Source organism: Topomyia yanbarensis, unplaced genomic scaffold (genome assembly GCF_030247195.1).
Source record: "Topomyia yanbarensis strain Yona2022 unplaced genomic scaffold, ASM3024719v1 HiC_scaffold_112, whole genome shotgun sequence".
Taxonomy (NCBI): Eukaryota; Metazoa; Arthropoda; class Insecta; order Diptera; family Culicidae; genus Topomyia; species Topomyia yanbarensis.
Window position 1 is genome coordinate 2,567 of NW_026683286.1, and position 13,280 is coordinate 15,846.

Sequence of the window (13,280 nt, forward strand, 5' to 3'; positions counted from 1 at the left end):
GCTACAGTAGGAGCTACGGACTGTCAGGTCGACGGGGCTATCTCGGTGACAGCCGGAAATACAACAGCAGACGGGTGTGAGGAATTACTGTCACTTTGATTTCATCACCAGCGCAGAACAAACGTGTCAGCTAGGAAAATCTTAAAATTATATTATTAAAACTAATGTTCTTACTCTAACTTATAAACTAAATGGAAAAAAACGTTATTGCTATCGGTTTGGTTTATAGGAAAATGTATTATTGAAATTTGTAAGTTCCTAAATTGAATTTAATGTAAACCTAACCTAACCTAACTTAAACATGCAGAAATAGTACGGATAAAGGAGCTAAAACTAATTGTTCCCTAAAACTACACGGATAAACTGATTTGTAAGTAACACATAAAATGAAACAACAATGAAATTAACACGAAAATAAAATTTACAGCTAAAGCTACAGTTACAACAGACAACTACTGTCGTTGTATTCTTGCTCGAAAGAAATCGGACCTATCAGAGTTTCTCGCTCTCAACGTTTGGGAACAGGCAACCATAGTAAATAATTTTTTTCAACCGAAATCCTGGCATCAATGTCCACAACACTTGTCAAATGCAAGATGATAAATGAAAGGTAAGCATTGTTGCAGTTGTTAAGTTTGAAGAGCGGAATAGAAAAATCGGCTATGTTATGTATTTCAATTTTCCATGGAATAATGATTGTAATTGGCTGATTTACAGAATGTAGAGTAACGACTGCATTTTTAAAACTCAACACAACCATTTATTGTTACGGGAAATTAAACAACACCAAAATTATTTTTCTTCCGTGCGAAGTAATCAATTCTAGTCGTTCTTTGGCCGATTCTTGTCTCTGTTTACTCTTTTCCTTCGCTCTTTTACCACTGATATCTGACATACAAGTCAAGTTCTCAATGTGTGTAACCAAAATAACTGTCGTTTTGAAAGGACTACAGCAAGTAGATACTTGGCGCTGGTCGGCGCTACGATCGGTTAGCAGACTTCCAGCAAGCGGTATACGGACATGGCGTGCAAGCTTGGATACGATGATTATTCACGCATGCGAAACTGTGTACAACGGTGATTTGTAACGTATTTTTATCCGAATGTTTACACAGGTTTTCCAAAAAAAAGTTCTAGCTTATGGGCCCTATTCTCACAGTCACGTCACCTAGTGACTAGAAGAAAATTTCCTTCTAGTCACTAAGTGACGTGACTGTGAGAATAGGGCCCTATATGTCTATTCTCTGTGGTTTTACCGTCACCGACCGGTATCGTGCGGGACACTATGCAGTGATTTTGAACAGTTTATGCCTTGGACACTTTAACAGGAATACATTTTACGTTTCCGGATCATTTTGTTAGTTTTGGTTTGTATTAAAGATGCTAAACGCCTTTAGAGAAAGGCTTACCATCGTTTGTTTATCTGTCAGTGTCATTCCAATCAAGCGCGAGACCTGTCAGAAGCACTAAATCCTAAAAAAATCGCTTTGAATCCTTCTCGAACGAGGGCCATTGACAGGTCTCGTGCTCGATTGGAATCGATAGAGATGGCGAGTTGTTATCCAGAGGGATTCAGTGTCGATAGTTTGCATAAGATGAAAATGGTGATACCCAATGTTTCTATGTATAAGTACAGTTGTCATTTTTCTTCGAAAAAAACGATAAAACAATGAAGAAAAACAAACAAATGACGTTACAATTATTTTTATCGGTAGATTCGAGATAAAAATGTGTCCCTAAGTGTTCGAATCGGAATATCTGAGGTGAAGTTCGACCTTTTCTCATTCGGCTTTTTATGCTTACTTCCAGGGTCGCGGACGTCATGTTTAATTTTACGTGTATAAAAGTATTACACTTAAAAGTGACGAATGTTCCCACCTTTCTTTCCCTTCATCTTGATTTTCGGGTGGTGTTAAGTGACGCATTATGGCTACGTGTCAAAATCGCGTCACTAGCGCCACGCTCGGTGAGGCGTATTTTTCATAATTTAAATCGACCGTTTTTTCTGTGGGCGATGAAAATTCTTCTCGTGTTACGTCTGTTTGTCTGTGACTGTGCTTTGCAGCCTGAATCCAATAAGCCATGAATACAGAGATGCCAGATTTGCAGACATGTCTGCAAATTCGCAGACTTTTGATTTTAGCTGCAGATTTTTTCGAAGACGCAGATATTTGCAGATTTTTGAGTTTGGTTGAAGATATTTACAGATTTTTTCGTTTGGTTGCAGATATTAACAGATTTTTGAGAATAAAGGCGTTTGGTTACACTAGTTTTATTACAGATTTATCTACTTCAGGTTTTTCCTCCATAAACTATTTCTCTCTACTAATCTTGGGCGATAAATGCACTATTTTCATTTAATATAACTAAAGTGACTAGAAAAACAAAGAGACGCCATCTTAATTCAGTGAAAACAATTCAACTAGTAACCAGGCTATAGGTCACAAGCAACACTGCAAATGTGCAAGCCTCACAAGACTTTGTTGTTATTCCGTTTGTTTCTTCTAGCCAATAAAAAACTGATGCGTCTTCTGGTCTGCTGAGTTTCTCGATCAGCTAAAACATAGTTATATCCGCAGGAATGGTATTTTTCGGCGGCAAAACCATATTAGAACAAAATTAATCGTTTGCATCATTTAGTATTCGTTACCCTAGTGCTAAATTTCGTCCTCCCATGGAACCAAGCCATTTTCTCTTTAGCGTTTCTAAACACGATGATATTGTAACAAACTTGGTTTGAGGATATCATTTTTATCTTTAAAATATTTAGTAATTTTAATGAATTGCATAACAATACTTCCATAAAAACAATGCTACATAATGCTAAAAATTTACGATTGACAACTCTCTTGTTCGTTTGGAATGACATTGACAGTTAAATTGGAATTCCAAACGGAACATGTCTCTTTGTTATTCTAGTCTCTTTAAATATAAAAAGTTATTTTTGGTCGAAAATAGTTTTCTTGGCATATTTGGTACTTCCCAGACTTTTAAAATTATTATTGCAGACATTTGAAAAAAGTATCTGGCATTTCTGCATGAATATCCGTATGGTGATGTTGGTCAAGATAGGGGCTCGAGCAAATGCAAGCGTCTCCTACAAAAAATGATCGATCATTCAATGCAAGAAGTTTATGTGTTGGGGTGTTCAGCAACAGTCAACATGGCATTACGAGTTATCAGAACTAAAATCGGTTTTTTTTGTCAAATACATGCCTAATTACATCACTAAGAACTGACATCCGAATTGAGTTTTCAACGTAAGAAATAACTCTGTCACATTGAAATGACAACAGCAATTCGAGACTGCCTGTGCTGTAATCGATCAGCAGACTTTCAGCAACCGTTATACGGGTCTTGTGTGCAAACTTGAGTAGAATCCTGATCCACGCGAGCGGAATGGGTGCGATGCTGCTTTGTAACGTATTTTTATTTAAATATTTTCACAGATTTAGGAGAAATCATCGTGCTGGCAGCAATATCTTATGAAAACTGGAAAAACAGTATCATACAAAAGTATTATTTTCAATAAAGTAATTGTTTCACAAAGGGCATGCCTTATTTCATACACTCAGTGAACATTCAGGTCAAATATAAAATCGGCGCGTTTCAAAAAGGACAATCGGGGCGCTGATCATTTATTTCTGAATTCGGCGGCTTGTGAAAATCGTCGGCGGCGCTGCGCGGCAGCGCTCACCTCTACGGTATAATGAAGACTAGAACGCTTAGAGCATGTTCAGGAGTGTTTCAGTTCTAGATTCATAATTTTGATAGTTCTATTATATAAAACTGAAAATTTTAAAACTAAAACTTGCTGGCCCCAGCAGCAGTTTTAGCGGATGTTCTATTCAGTTTAAAATTCATGTCTCACCATTCCTTCAGCGTTACTGCATTCAAATTTATTTTTCCCCAGTCTATCGAGTCTAAGTGTCTGTGCAGCAAACTTTGCATGTATTTAAAACACAGTTCTAAACGTGTTTTAAAATCAGCAACAAATAAAACGGAGTCGTATAACAGTTTTATATTTTGAAACAAAACTGTTCGAAATTATAAAACAACACGCTCTGCGGGGGATGTGAATGTTTCAGTTCCAGTTCTACTTTGAAACTCCTATACAAAATAAAACGCTCCTGAACATGCCTTATACTGCTAACGGTTTATTTTCTGTGAATACTTACAGGTTAGAGGTGGAAATCAGACTGATCTTAAGCTTGTTAGTAGTTTTCCTTTTATAGCGTTGATGGTGATAAGTGGTACCAGTTTTTCGTTGGTGGGCTTTCCTTTCTGTGATACCGAACACTCTCAATATGCATTATGCCAAACCCCTACCTCTCAATAAGCATTATGCTAAATGTCCATTATGCCAAACCCGTTGTGCCAAACTTCCATTGTACTATATCGGGTACACCCTATTTGCAGCACATCATGTGATTATTGCATAGTTAACGAATATCGAAATCAAATCGCGCATTATACAAAAAGTCGTAAAATTTTCATGATCATGTTTTGAAATTTTGTACTCCAGATCTTTGAATGGACATACATGTGAAATATTTCAAAGCTTCCATGCAGCTGCACAGCTGTTCATATGCGTCTTTCAGAAACGACGCAAGATTCATTTCATTCTGTGTTTTTCCCACTGCACATAATTACCTACATATTAAATATACCTACACTCAAAAAAAAGTAAACGTTATGCCCATTGATTTTACACATAGATTTTTGCAAATAACGGAGGCATATAGACACTATTTGCTGGCACATAAACCTAATGTGTGTATTCACAAGAAATATTAATCTTACATTCACATTTCATAACTATTAGGCACATAAAACCCCATTCTATAATAATATGCACATATAACTTATGTGTGTGCATACATAGTTTATACAGTTGACACATAGAAGGTATGTGTGCGCGTGATAACAATAGCATTTCTTCTTCATATGAATTTTAAGCGGTTTGAAGCAAATAGAATTAACGTTTGGATTTCTTTCAGTGTACATTAGCATTAGATATTGCATATGTATTATGTCCTTAAACAACATAGTCTATAGACCATCTTGGTACAGTTGTTCCATCAAAACACATACTTGTTCTCAAAAGGGATTTTTTAAGTCCATTAAACTTGAACCTCGTTTTTCTCACTTCGAGCTGAATGTGACATGACTTAGGACTTTTCGAATAGGTACTCATGAAATGTTCACATTCGTCACTCTTGCCATAAAATATGAACCAATTGCAGTGAGAAGCGCCTCGACGTGATGAACATTTGAACCTGATTTGACATTTTCGTTTTTGTTTTGTTTGCATTTTCGTATTGCCCAGTGCATTGTATTCATTAATGTTCGTTGAGTTTAAATTTTAAGTATGATTCCGGTAATAACTTCAGTTTCACTAAACCAAATAAGTCATCATTGTGAGTATCGTCACATAAGTAAAACTATGTGGAAATTGTTCAATGTGCGCCGTTTGGCAACATCTACCAGAAAGAAGCCTGCTCCAAAATTGCCAACCAGCCCCAGAGCGCGCGCCATTAAAAATCTGAACTATGAAAACAAGGCACTGTTTGGCTCGGTAATCAAAAGTCCTGCTAATGCTGTGACAGCGGGCCCCTCAGTGGACAGCTCAGAACATTCATCCGAATTATTCTGGATGCTTCAAGGGAACAGTGCGCCTTATACGAAGATCCAAAGCAATGAGTGCCGCGCTAGTATGGAAAATGTGTTAATACCGTTCAAAGAAGCAGAACTTCGTTCGATACCTTCATTTCCATTGACCCCCTCGGATTCCGGTATTCTGGAGCAACGATGGACCCGGCACCAGCAGTTTGAAAATGATCAGTACAAATCACCATCGGTCAACAAAATCCTCAGTGCAACTATGCCGGAATTTGCGCGGCAAGCACTTTTGAAGTGGAAAGCCTCAAAGATAGCCTTGCTGGGCGAGGCTGGTTTTGCCGAGCTACAGAAAGCAACACTGCAAAGGGGTAGCAATTTTCACTCTTGCCTGGAAAGTTGGTTCAGTGGGGAAACTCTGGATAACGATAAATTGCTAAATGCAGGTGAACTATGGACGAGTATAAACCCTCAGTTGGACAAAGTTCATAGACCAGCTCAAATAATTGAGCAAAAGATTTATCATCCATTTTTGCATTACAACGGAGTTGTTGACTGCGTGTCATCAATAGAGTAAGTATCGATTAACTCGGTGCATGTACCGAGAGAAACTAACAATTATATTTTCAGAAACAAAATGCACATAATCGAATGGAAGACATCAGAGAATCAAAAATTTAGTCTGTCGGCGACCTTTGATGCTCCACTGCAATTGTGTGCCTATCTGGGAGCGTTGAGGACCGACCCCCTGTATTCGGATTTGAACATATCCGACGGTGCTGTGTTCGTTGCCTACACCAACGGTAAGCCAGCACATGTTCATCTGATCAATCATGCTAAGCTTAGGAAGTACTGGTCAGCATGGTTGCAGCGGTTGCAGGAATACTGGACCCGATACCGTGACAATACCTTACCGGAACCGATTTGATGCGTGGAATGATTAAAATATATGTGCTGAAGCGTTTCATTGTGGGCATTTTGGTCGGTCAAGGAATACTGTCAAGGCAAATAAATGGAATGTTGATTCATGGTATGGCTGTCATGTCAATTCATGAATCTAGTCATATAAATCTGTAGTATTTTCAAAAATGGTTGCTGCACTGGCATAAATTCGTAGTTATTACTGGAAAATTGACCATATTGGCCACATAACGACTTTCCGGAAGTTCTGGAACATCCATACTCCTTGTCCTCAAGCTTTGAGAAATTTTCTTGTCCTGGAGCGTTGAGAAATTTTCTTGTTCTCGAGCGTTGAGAAATATCAGTCGCATAAATTCGTACTTATGACTGGGACAGGGGCCTATAAGGTTTTGTTCTGGCCACATATACGACTCTTTTGCAATAATAATTCTTTGAAAAAAAACAAGAACCTTCAGGAATACCACACACTTTCAGCGCCAGTTCCGGATATTTCGGAAGATCGCTACGTTACCAATTGGGTCCATATCCCAGCCACAACTACGAAATTACGCGAATGATATTTCCAAAAATAAAAAAAATTCTCGAAACTATGAACTTATGCCAATGAAGCGTGAATAGATGTTTTCGAAAAAACTTCAGAATACCAGAACTAGATCATGAATTAGCCAGTTTTACGAATGTTACAAATCTTCCGGATGAGTTTCACGTAGAATTCAGGGAGAGTATTTGAATTGATATTGTTCATTTTAGATGGGATGTTATATAAGCTTTCAAGAAAATTATAAATTTTTGGAATCAGTTTCATTAATTGACCACATTATCGCTTGTTCAGTATTATGAGGAATACGATTGTATCGCTGGAATCGGAATCGTAATGCGGAACATCCAGCATGACCGATGTTTCATGTACAAGACTGTTATGTACATTCCCATTTTTGTTTTGTTTGTGTTTACTGTTAGTATTCTGTCAATAAACCTGTGATTTATGGTGAGGGTTCTGCATGTATCTATGTATGCCAAACATGACCCTGTTCGACACCAATTCCCACTGGCCGACCTGGTCAAATACGGTAACATTAACCAGAAACTGAAAATTGAAACACTAACAAACAATTTGGGTACAAGTACAAATAGATTTGGCTGGAAATGAGTTCGAAATCCGGGTCAATATGACCCGCTAACACCTTATTCGTAACTTTGTTTATACAGCCCATACGGAATGTCCGCAAATTTTGAACTCTATGGAAAATCGTTGCTCTCCACGAAATAGAAAGTCAAAAGATTCCAAACTTCTAGATGCAAAACTTAAAAAGTTATCGCATTTTGAAAGTTCATTTTGGGTCATATTGACCCCAACACCTCAAGAGGGTTTGACGTGACAATCGCGATGAAGTGCTCATTTTTGGAGAGATTTGATGCAGTCTTCTATAAAACTTCTTTTACTTTTTTTTATTATATGAACTTTAACCAAACAGAGCCGTAGCTCTTTTATATATCACTATCTAGCATCTATCCAACAATAGGCATAATAAAACGAGCTTTAATGGTTATCCGGCAGATTTTGCGCAAGCGCTTAGCTATAGCACCTTGCAGCCATTGCCTATTTACGAGACGGGGAATTTTTTTTTTCCTCGCCAGCTGGGTATTGGGGGTCGTTTATTTCTATCTGGCTCTTGTACACTTCCGCGTCATCATCGTGCTTGCTGCTTTTACGTTCGTAAACATCTGATTTCTTCCTTCCTTGTTACCTTTACGACTATGAACTTCTTCAATGATTGTGCTGGCTGTAGATTTTGAGGTACTTGACGCAGCTTTTGTCCTTGTCAATATTACCTGAGTAGGTGTGTGTGTGCGTGTGTGTGTATACAATCCATTTCCCACTGTCCGGCAGTGCTTTTATGGAAGAAACTTATCTGCATCTATGTAATGATATATTTGTTTTCATCGATAGATGGCGCTGGAAATGAAAGGCGATAGCTCTATTGTACATCCAACGACCCATTTCAAGAATGCCTGTTCCTACACGTACATTCTGAGGCCGCCTTCATATACAATAAGCCCCGCGCAAATACATCCACCTATAAATTGGATATTTGCAATATATTCGCGTTTCCAGAATGAAAAATATTTTTGATTCTGGCACGTACAAAAAGGAAAATATTTATGAAGGTAGACAAGCATTGAAAAATGACATGAAACGATCTCACCAGTTCTGAATAAATAAATTCATGAGATTTCTGTGAAGAATTCTCCTTCATCCGTGAAATTGTTGCATCAGCTACTCAGGTTCAGGCGGCGCTGCAGACGCTAAGCGGAACGAACGGGCGTATTTTTTCGCGTCTTGCTACACATACTTCAATGGCAAAGTTGTGACGACAAACTTCTATGCAAAATTACACTTTTCTCGCGATATTTCAAACTACTAACACGTAACTTAACAGAAAAAAGTTACCTACTAAACGATTGACTTCATTTTCCTGGTGAATATATTGTATATCACTGAAAAACATTGGACGTTAACGACAAGACGTACGGGCGATTCGCCAGTGCTGCCACTTCCCCCTTATCAATATTATCTGAGCAGACGCCACAAAATTGGTAAATGTTTGTGTTCAGCACAGGCCAGTACGCAAGGGAAGAGTTTTGGGGGTTCAAACCCCTCCCATGAGGGTCTAGGATAACTGAGAAATAACCACGTGAGGGTGGTCGGATAGAGATGTAAGTCAAGTTGGTCGACATCTCTGGGTCGGTTCACGTTTTCACAAGTTTCGATATTAGTAATAGTTTTGGGCTGGATGTTGTTGGCTCGAATCAAAACTTGTCGAAAGTAAACAAAGTTCATTTCATATCGTCAACCTGGTGCCCAGGTGGTGAAATCAACGGGGTGCTGGAGCGTTGCCAAAAAATTTTTATTTCCAGATTAAATTTTACTAAACTTCCCAGTTTAACTCAACCGGAATGCTGGCTGGTTCTAATTCGTATTCCGGCTCCGGTGACACAACCGATTCAAGTTAGAATGTTTAAGGGGTACCATTTCGATGCGGCTTAGCCGCATAACCGAGGCCTAGGAACTGAAGCGGCGCAAAGCCGCTGAGGATCCGCAGGGCGAGGTGGCCACCGACCGGCCGTCGGAAGCAAGCGAACCTGTGATCCACTCGTTTGCCCGGCTCACTCAAACATAGGGGCTATCCCTAGTTTAAGTTCGACTGAGCGGTAGCGAAGTCGGACAGCACGCGCAAAAGCGATGTGGCGTAGCCACATTGGGTGGTGGACACAAAATAAAATTGGCAACGCTACCAAAATGTAAACACAAATGAACACTCCGGATGAACCTATCGTCAATTGACATTTCGACGAGTTTTGATTCGAGCCAATAATATGGGCCCATAGTTTTGAGTAGATCAGTTACATAGCAAAGGGCGGTCAGCGAGCTTCAACGGGAGCTAAGGAGGAAAAGCACGAAGTCGGAGAGAATCGGTATATCGTTGTCTGGCGAAATGTCAGCCCCGATGATCCCTCCATCGAAGTGGCTGACAGCTAAATGGCTCGCAAAAATGGGCATCGATATCGGCAGAAATACCGACGCCGAAAAATTCTCAGCACCAGCTAGCAAATAAATCGGAACGAGTAGCGCCAAGATGGATAAGTAACCCTGCAAAGTAGGTTGAAACGAGAATAATTTACATCTCATGGTCGACACCTTCGGAACGTTTCGTGTCTCACCAGATGTCGATATTGGCAGCAGACCTGAGCAAGTCAGATATACCGCGAAGGTTGAACAGCAAGCAAGAAAAATCAGCAATGAAAAAATATGAACGATTAACACAACCTAAACGGAGCAAGAGCCCAATTACTGCTGAAGTAGTACCTAACGGTTGCCTCGGAGGGACGAGGATGGCGAGATATAAGATACAAAGGTTTAGTCGGAAGGCATACTTAACCAGAGTCGAAAAATGTTTTTTTCGTTTACCAAAATCTGACGAAAATGACGAGCGAGCGATGCTAATTTCTAAACCACTAGAACATTACGAAACCGAAAATGAGACAACGGCCTACGACAAAGCATGCGGGGAAATTCAATTTCATTATTTCCTCCACACATTCGTTTTCGCTTCCAAATTGATAACGACATTAGTCGCTTCGATATTGCACATAGCGCTGGCCAAACGAAAAGAAACTAGTAACGATATTTATTTGCCGTTGTTCGATTTGAGAGAATTACAAGCTAGCAATGATATTGGACGACTGAAGGGGCAGTGGTGTGCGTATTTCCTGTGTTTGCGACATTCTAGTTGCATGTTATGATGCACATTGCTATAATTTCATTTAATGAAAATAAAAATCAAAATTACTGATTTGAAATTTAAACGAGATTGAATTTTCGTATTGCCATAGGAAAACGAAAGTCACTACTTCTGCTACTCGCTTCCATAGAATCGAAAGAAGAAGGGGCGTTGTCGTTATTGTTTTGCTTTGTGTGAATTTAGTAACGAAGGAGGCAGCGAAAAGACGAAGGTGAATTCAGTGAATTTCATCGTTCATTGAATCGGTATGAGAATTTTAGGCCCTGTACTTAACTACTCGATAACAGATATTTATCCAATTTGTTGAGCTGAGTTGATTGCTACACAAAACTCTTCGGACCTTATAAAAAGTTGGAGGGTTTCTATACCTACCTTTCTTTTATAAGAAATGTAAAAAAAATCAAAACCCTCGCTTTGAAAATTTTCTGCGCACGAGCCTGGTTCAGCGGTTTGTGATTAGGGCAAACCGTAATGTACCGTTTTTTTCATGGAATGGATTTAATTTCTTCCAAATGTGACATAAATCTGCAAGTAAGCGGTAGCGATCTTGTAATCGATATATGGTCGGTGTTAAGTTAGACCGGACTAAGTCGCAAAACATAAAAAATGAGATATTGATGAGTTAGATTATAGATTTTGTCCATCGTGTGTCAGAGTGACTGCCTCCCGGTTATCGAAAGTGTGAATAACGGTGCAATTTAACGACTATACAAAGTAAAGTGGCTTATAACAAAGACTCCATATCAAGAAGACTGGCAACTCTGTCCAGAATCCGGAGACAGTAACAGCAACGCCACTTGCGGGTAAAGGTGGTACTTTCCATAGTGATGCACACACACATATACATTTTTACATAAAGCTTCCTCCCTTCTTCCAATAGAGGCGCTGTAACCTCTGTCGCTTCTCGTTTGTATGGGGGAAGGAAAGAGATATCAGTCTTCTTGATATGGAGTCTTCGCTTATAAACAGCCCCGTGAAAACTGTTTGTTGCCTGAAGCTGCCACCAAATACCAGTAGCGCTAGCTACGTTTCAAATGTTCAAGGTCTGTTCACATGAATTGTTTAAAAGTTGGAATCAAAACAAGTAATTAGTAACAATATATGAGAACTCACGCTTTCTCTTGCATCGCTTCTTCTCCACAAAATCCGAACGCTTTTATAACCTGAGTACCAATTAAGCACATCAAAATGAAGTTTGTTTGCATTCGAAAAGTTTCAGGTCGAGTTAACAACATTGGCTCGTAGCAATGTGAACGTTGCTTAAAGCGCGTTCGCTGTCATTTTTGACAACTAGCCGAGCCAGAAAGCCAGCTTATGTTGGCTTTTCAAAGAAACGTCAAAACATTCACCCTCTCGCTTATAAAAGCATTTTTCGGCATATTTTCGACAGACGCGAGTGGTGACAGTTTGTGAAAATCGAATTCCGGCAAATGAAAAAATATCTTTTCCTCGCATTACGGGCCGTCGATTCCCGATGCAAGGACAAAAAAAGTGCACAGAAAATGTCTAGAAACACAGTGTGCATTGTAAAAATAGTGGAAAATGGTTTTTCAGAGAAAAAAATTCGATCCAAAAAGTGAAAAAATATGGCAATAAGAAAAATTGACATATTCAAATAATTGGCGTTTCACCAGCGACTAGCGACTACCAGGTGTCGCCCCAAAATTCTACACCCGAAAAATAGGTGGCAAACCAGCCGGTTGGTGCTCAGCTAATTTCACCGCGTCCCTAGTCACCTATTTTTATTGGGTGTTTCATCGGCGGTGCTATCGTTGAAAATAAACCGCCTTGGATATTCAACTGTTTTTTTACTTTCTTATTGCAAATGAGTAGAGGTTTTGAATCTTTTATATTCGGGATTGCAAATATTTTGTCGCATGTAAATTTTGGGTATCCGGCGCTGTAAGGGAACACGTATCTGCCGGTCGGTAAACTAATTTCTATGTTTGTTTAGGGATTGTTTTACCAAGGGGGGAACTGATCCACAGAGCATTCAATGTGCTTAGGGAAAATACATGCCCTTATTTAAGTGGAATGATGACTTCAATCATGTATAAGGTTTGAGAATTGACAATTCGCGAGAGGGATCGGGGACCGGTTGGCAATTTCCTTCAGTTATGTTAGCACGAAGAATAAGTGTTTTGCTGTCATTTTCATTGGTTAGCTTTCAATTCTATCTCATGCCTTCACGCGAGTCTAAGTCTATTGATGTCATTTGGTCCTTAGACCGGCGACGACTGGGAGCTATCAACCTTCTGCCGATCGTAGCGGAATGGGAGTGTGCGGGCGGGTCTAGCCGAGAAAGCAATACCGTGAAAGTTGTTCGGAAATCAGCTCCAATTAGACTTTCCTCCAATCCTCTGTATTTCCTTTCAATGTTCGATATAATCGTTCGTATACGTGTATTTCACAAACAATCCGATATTAGAAATAGGA

The 13,280-nt window shown here is 39.4% G+C and overlaps 1 protein-coding gene across 2 annotated transcripts; it reads left to right on the forward strand.

The window, feature by feature from the left end:
• Positions 1-5,314: 5,314 nt before the first annotated feature.
• Positions 5,315-7,291, forward strand: LOC131694618 (mitochondrial genome maintenance exonuclease 1-like). 2 transcript variants are annotated; one of them, XM_058983097.1, is made up of 3 exons: positions 5,315-5,420; positions 5,491-6,192; positions 6,250-7,291. In XM_058983097.1, the coding sequence occupies exons 2-3, from the start codon at positions 5,657-5,659 to the stop codon at positions 6,545-6,547; spliced, it is 834 nt and encodes a 277-aa protein (XP_058839080.1). In that variant the 5' UTR covers positions 5,315-5,420; positions 5,491-5,656; the 3' UTR covers positions 6,548-7,291. The 2 variants fall into 2 exon arrangements, with proteins under 2 accessions (XP_058839080.1, XP_058839079.1); XM_058983096.1 differs by having other exon boundaries at positions 5,324-6,192.
• The last annotated feature ends 5,989 nt before the right edge of the window (positions 7,292-13,280 follow it).

Coding starts and splice junctions, on each gene's coding strand:
- LOC131694618 (XM_058983096.1), top strand. CDS start 5,372: ATGATTCCGGTAATAACTTCAGTTTCACTAAACCAAATAAGTCATCAT. Junction 6,193..6,249: donor GACTGCGTGTCATCAATAGA/GTAAGTATCGAT, acceptor TTATATTTTCAG/AAACAAAATGCACATAATCG.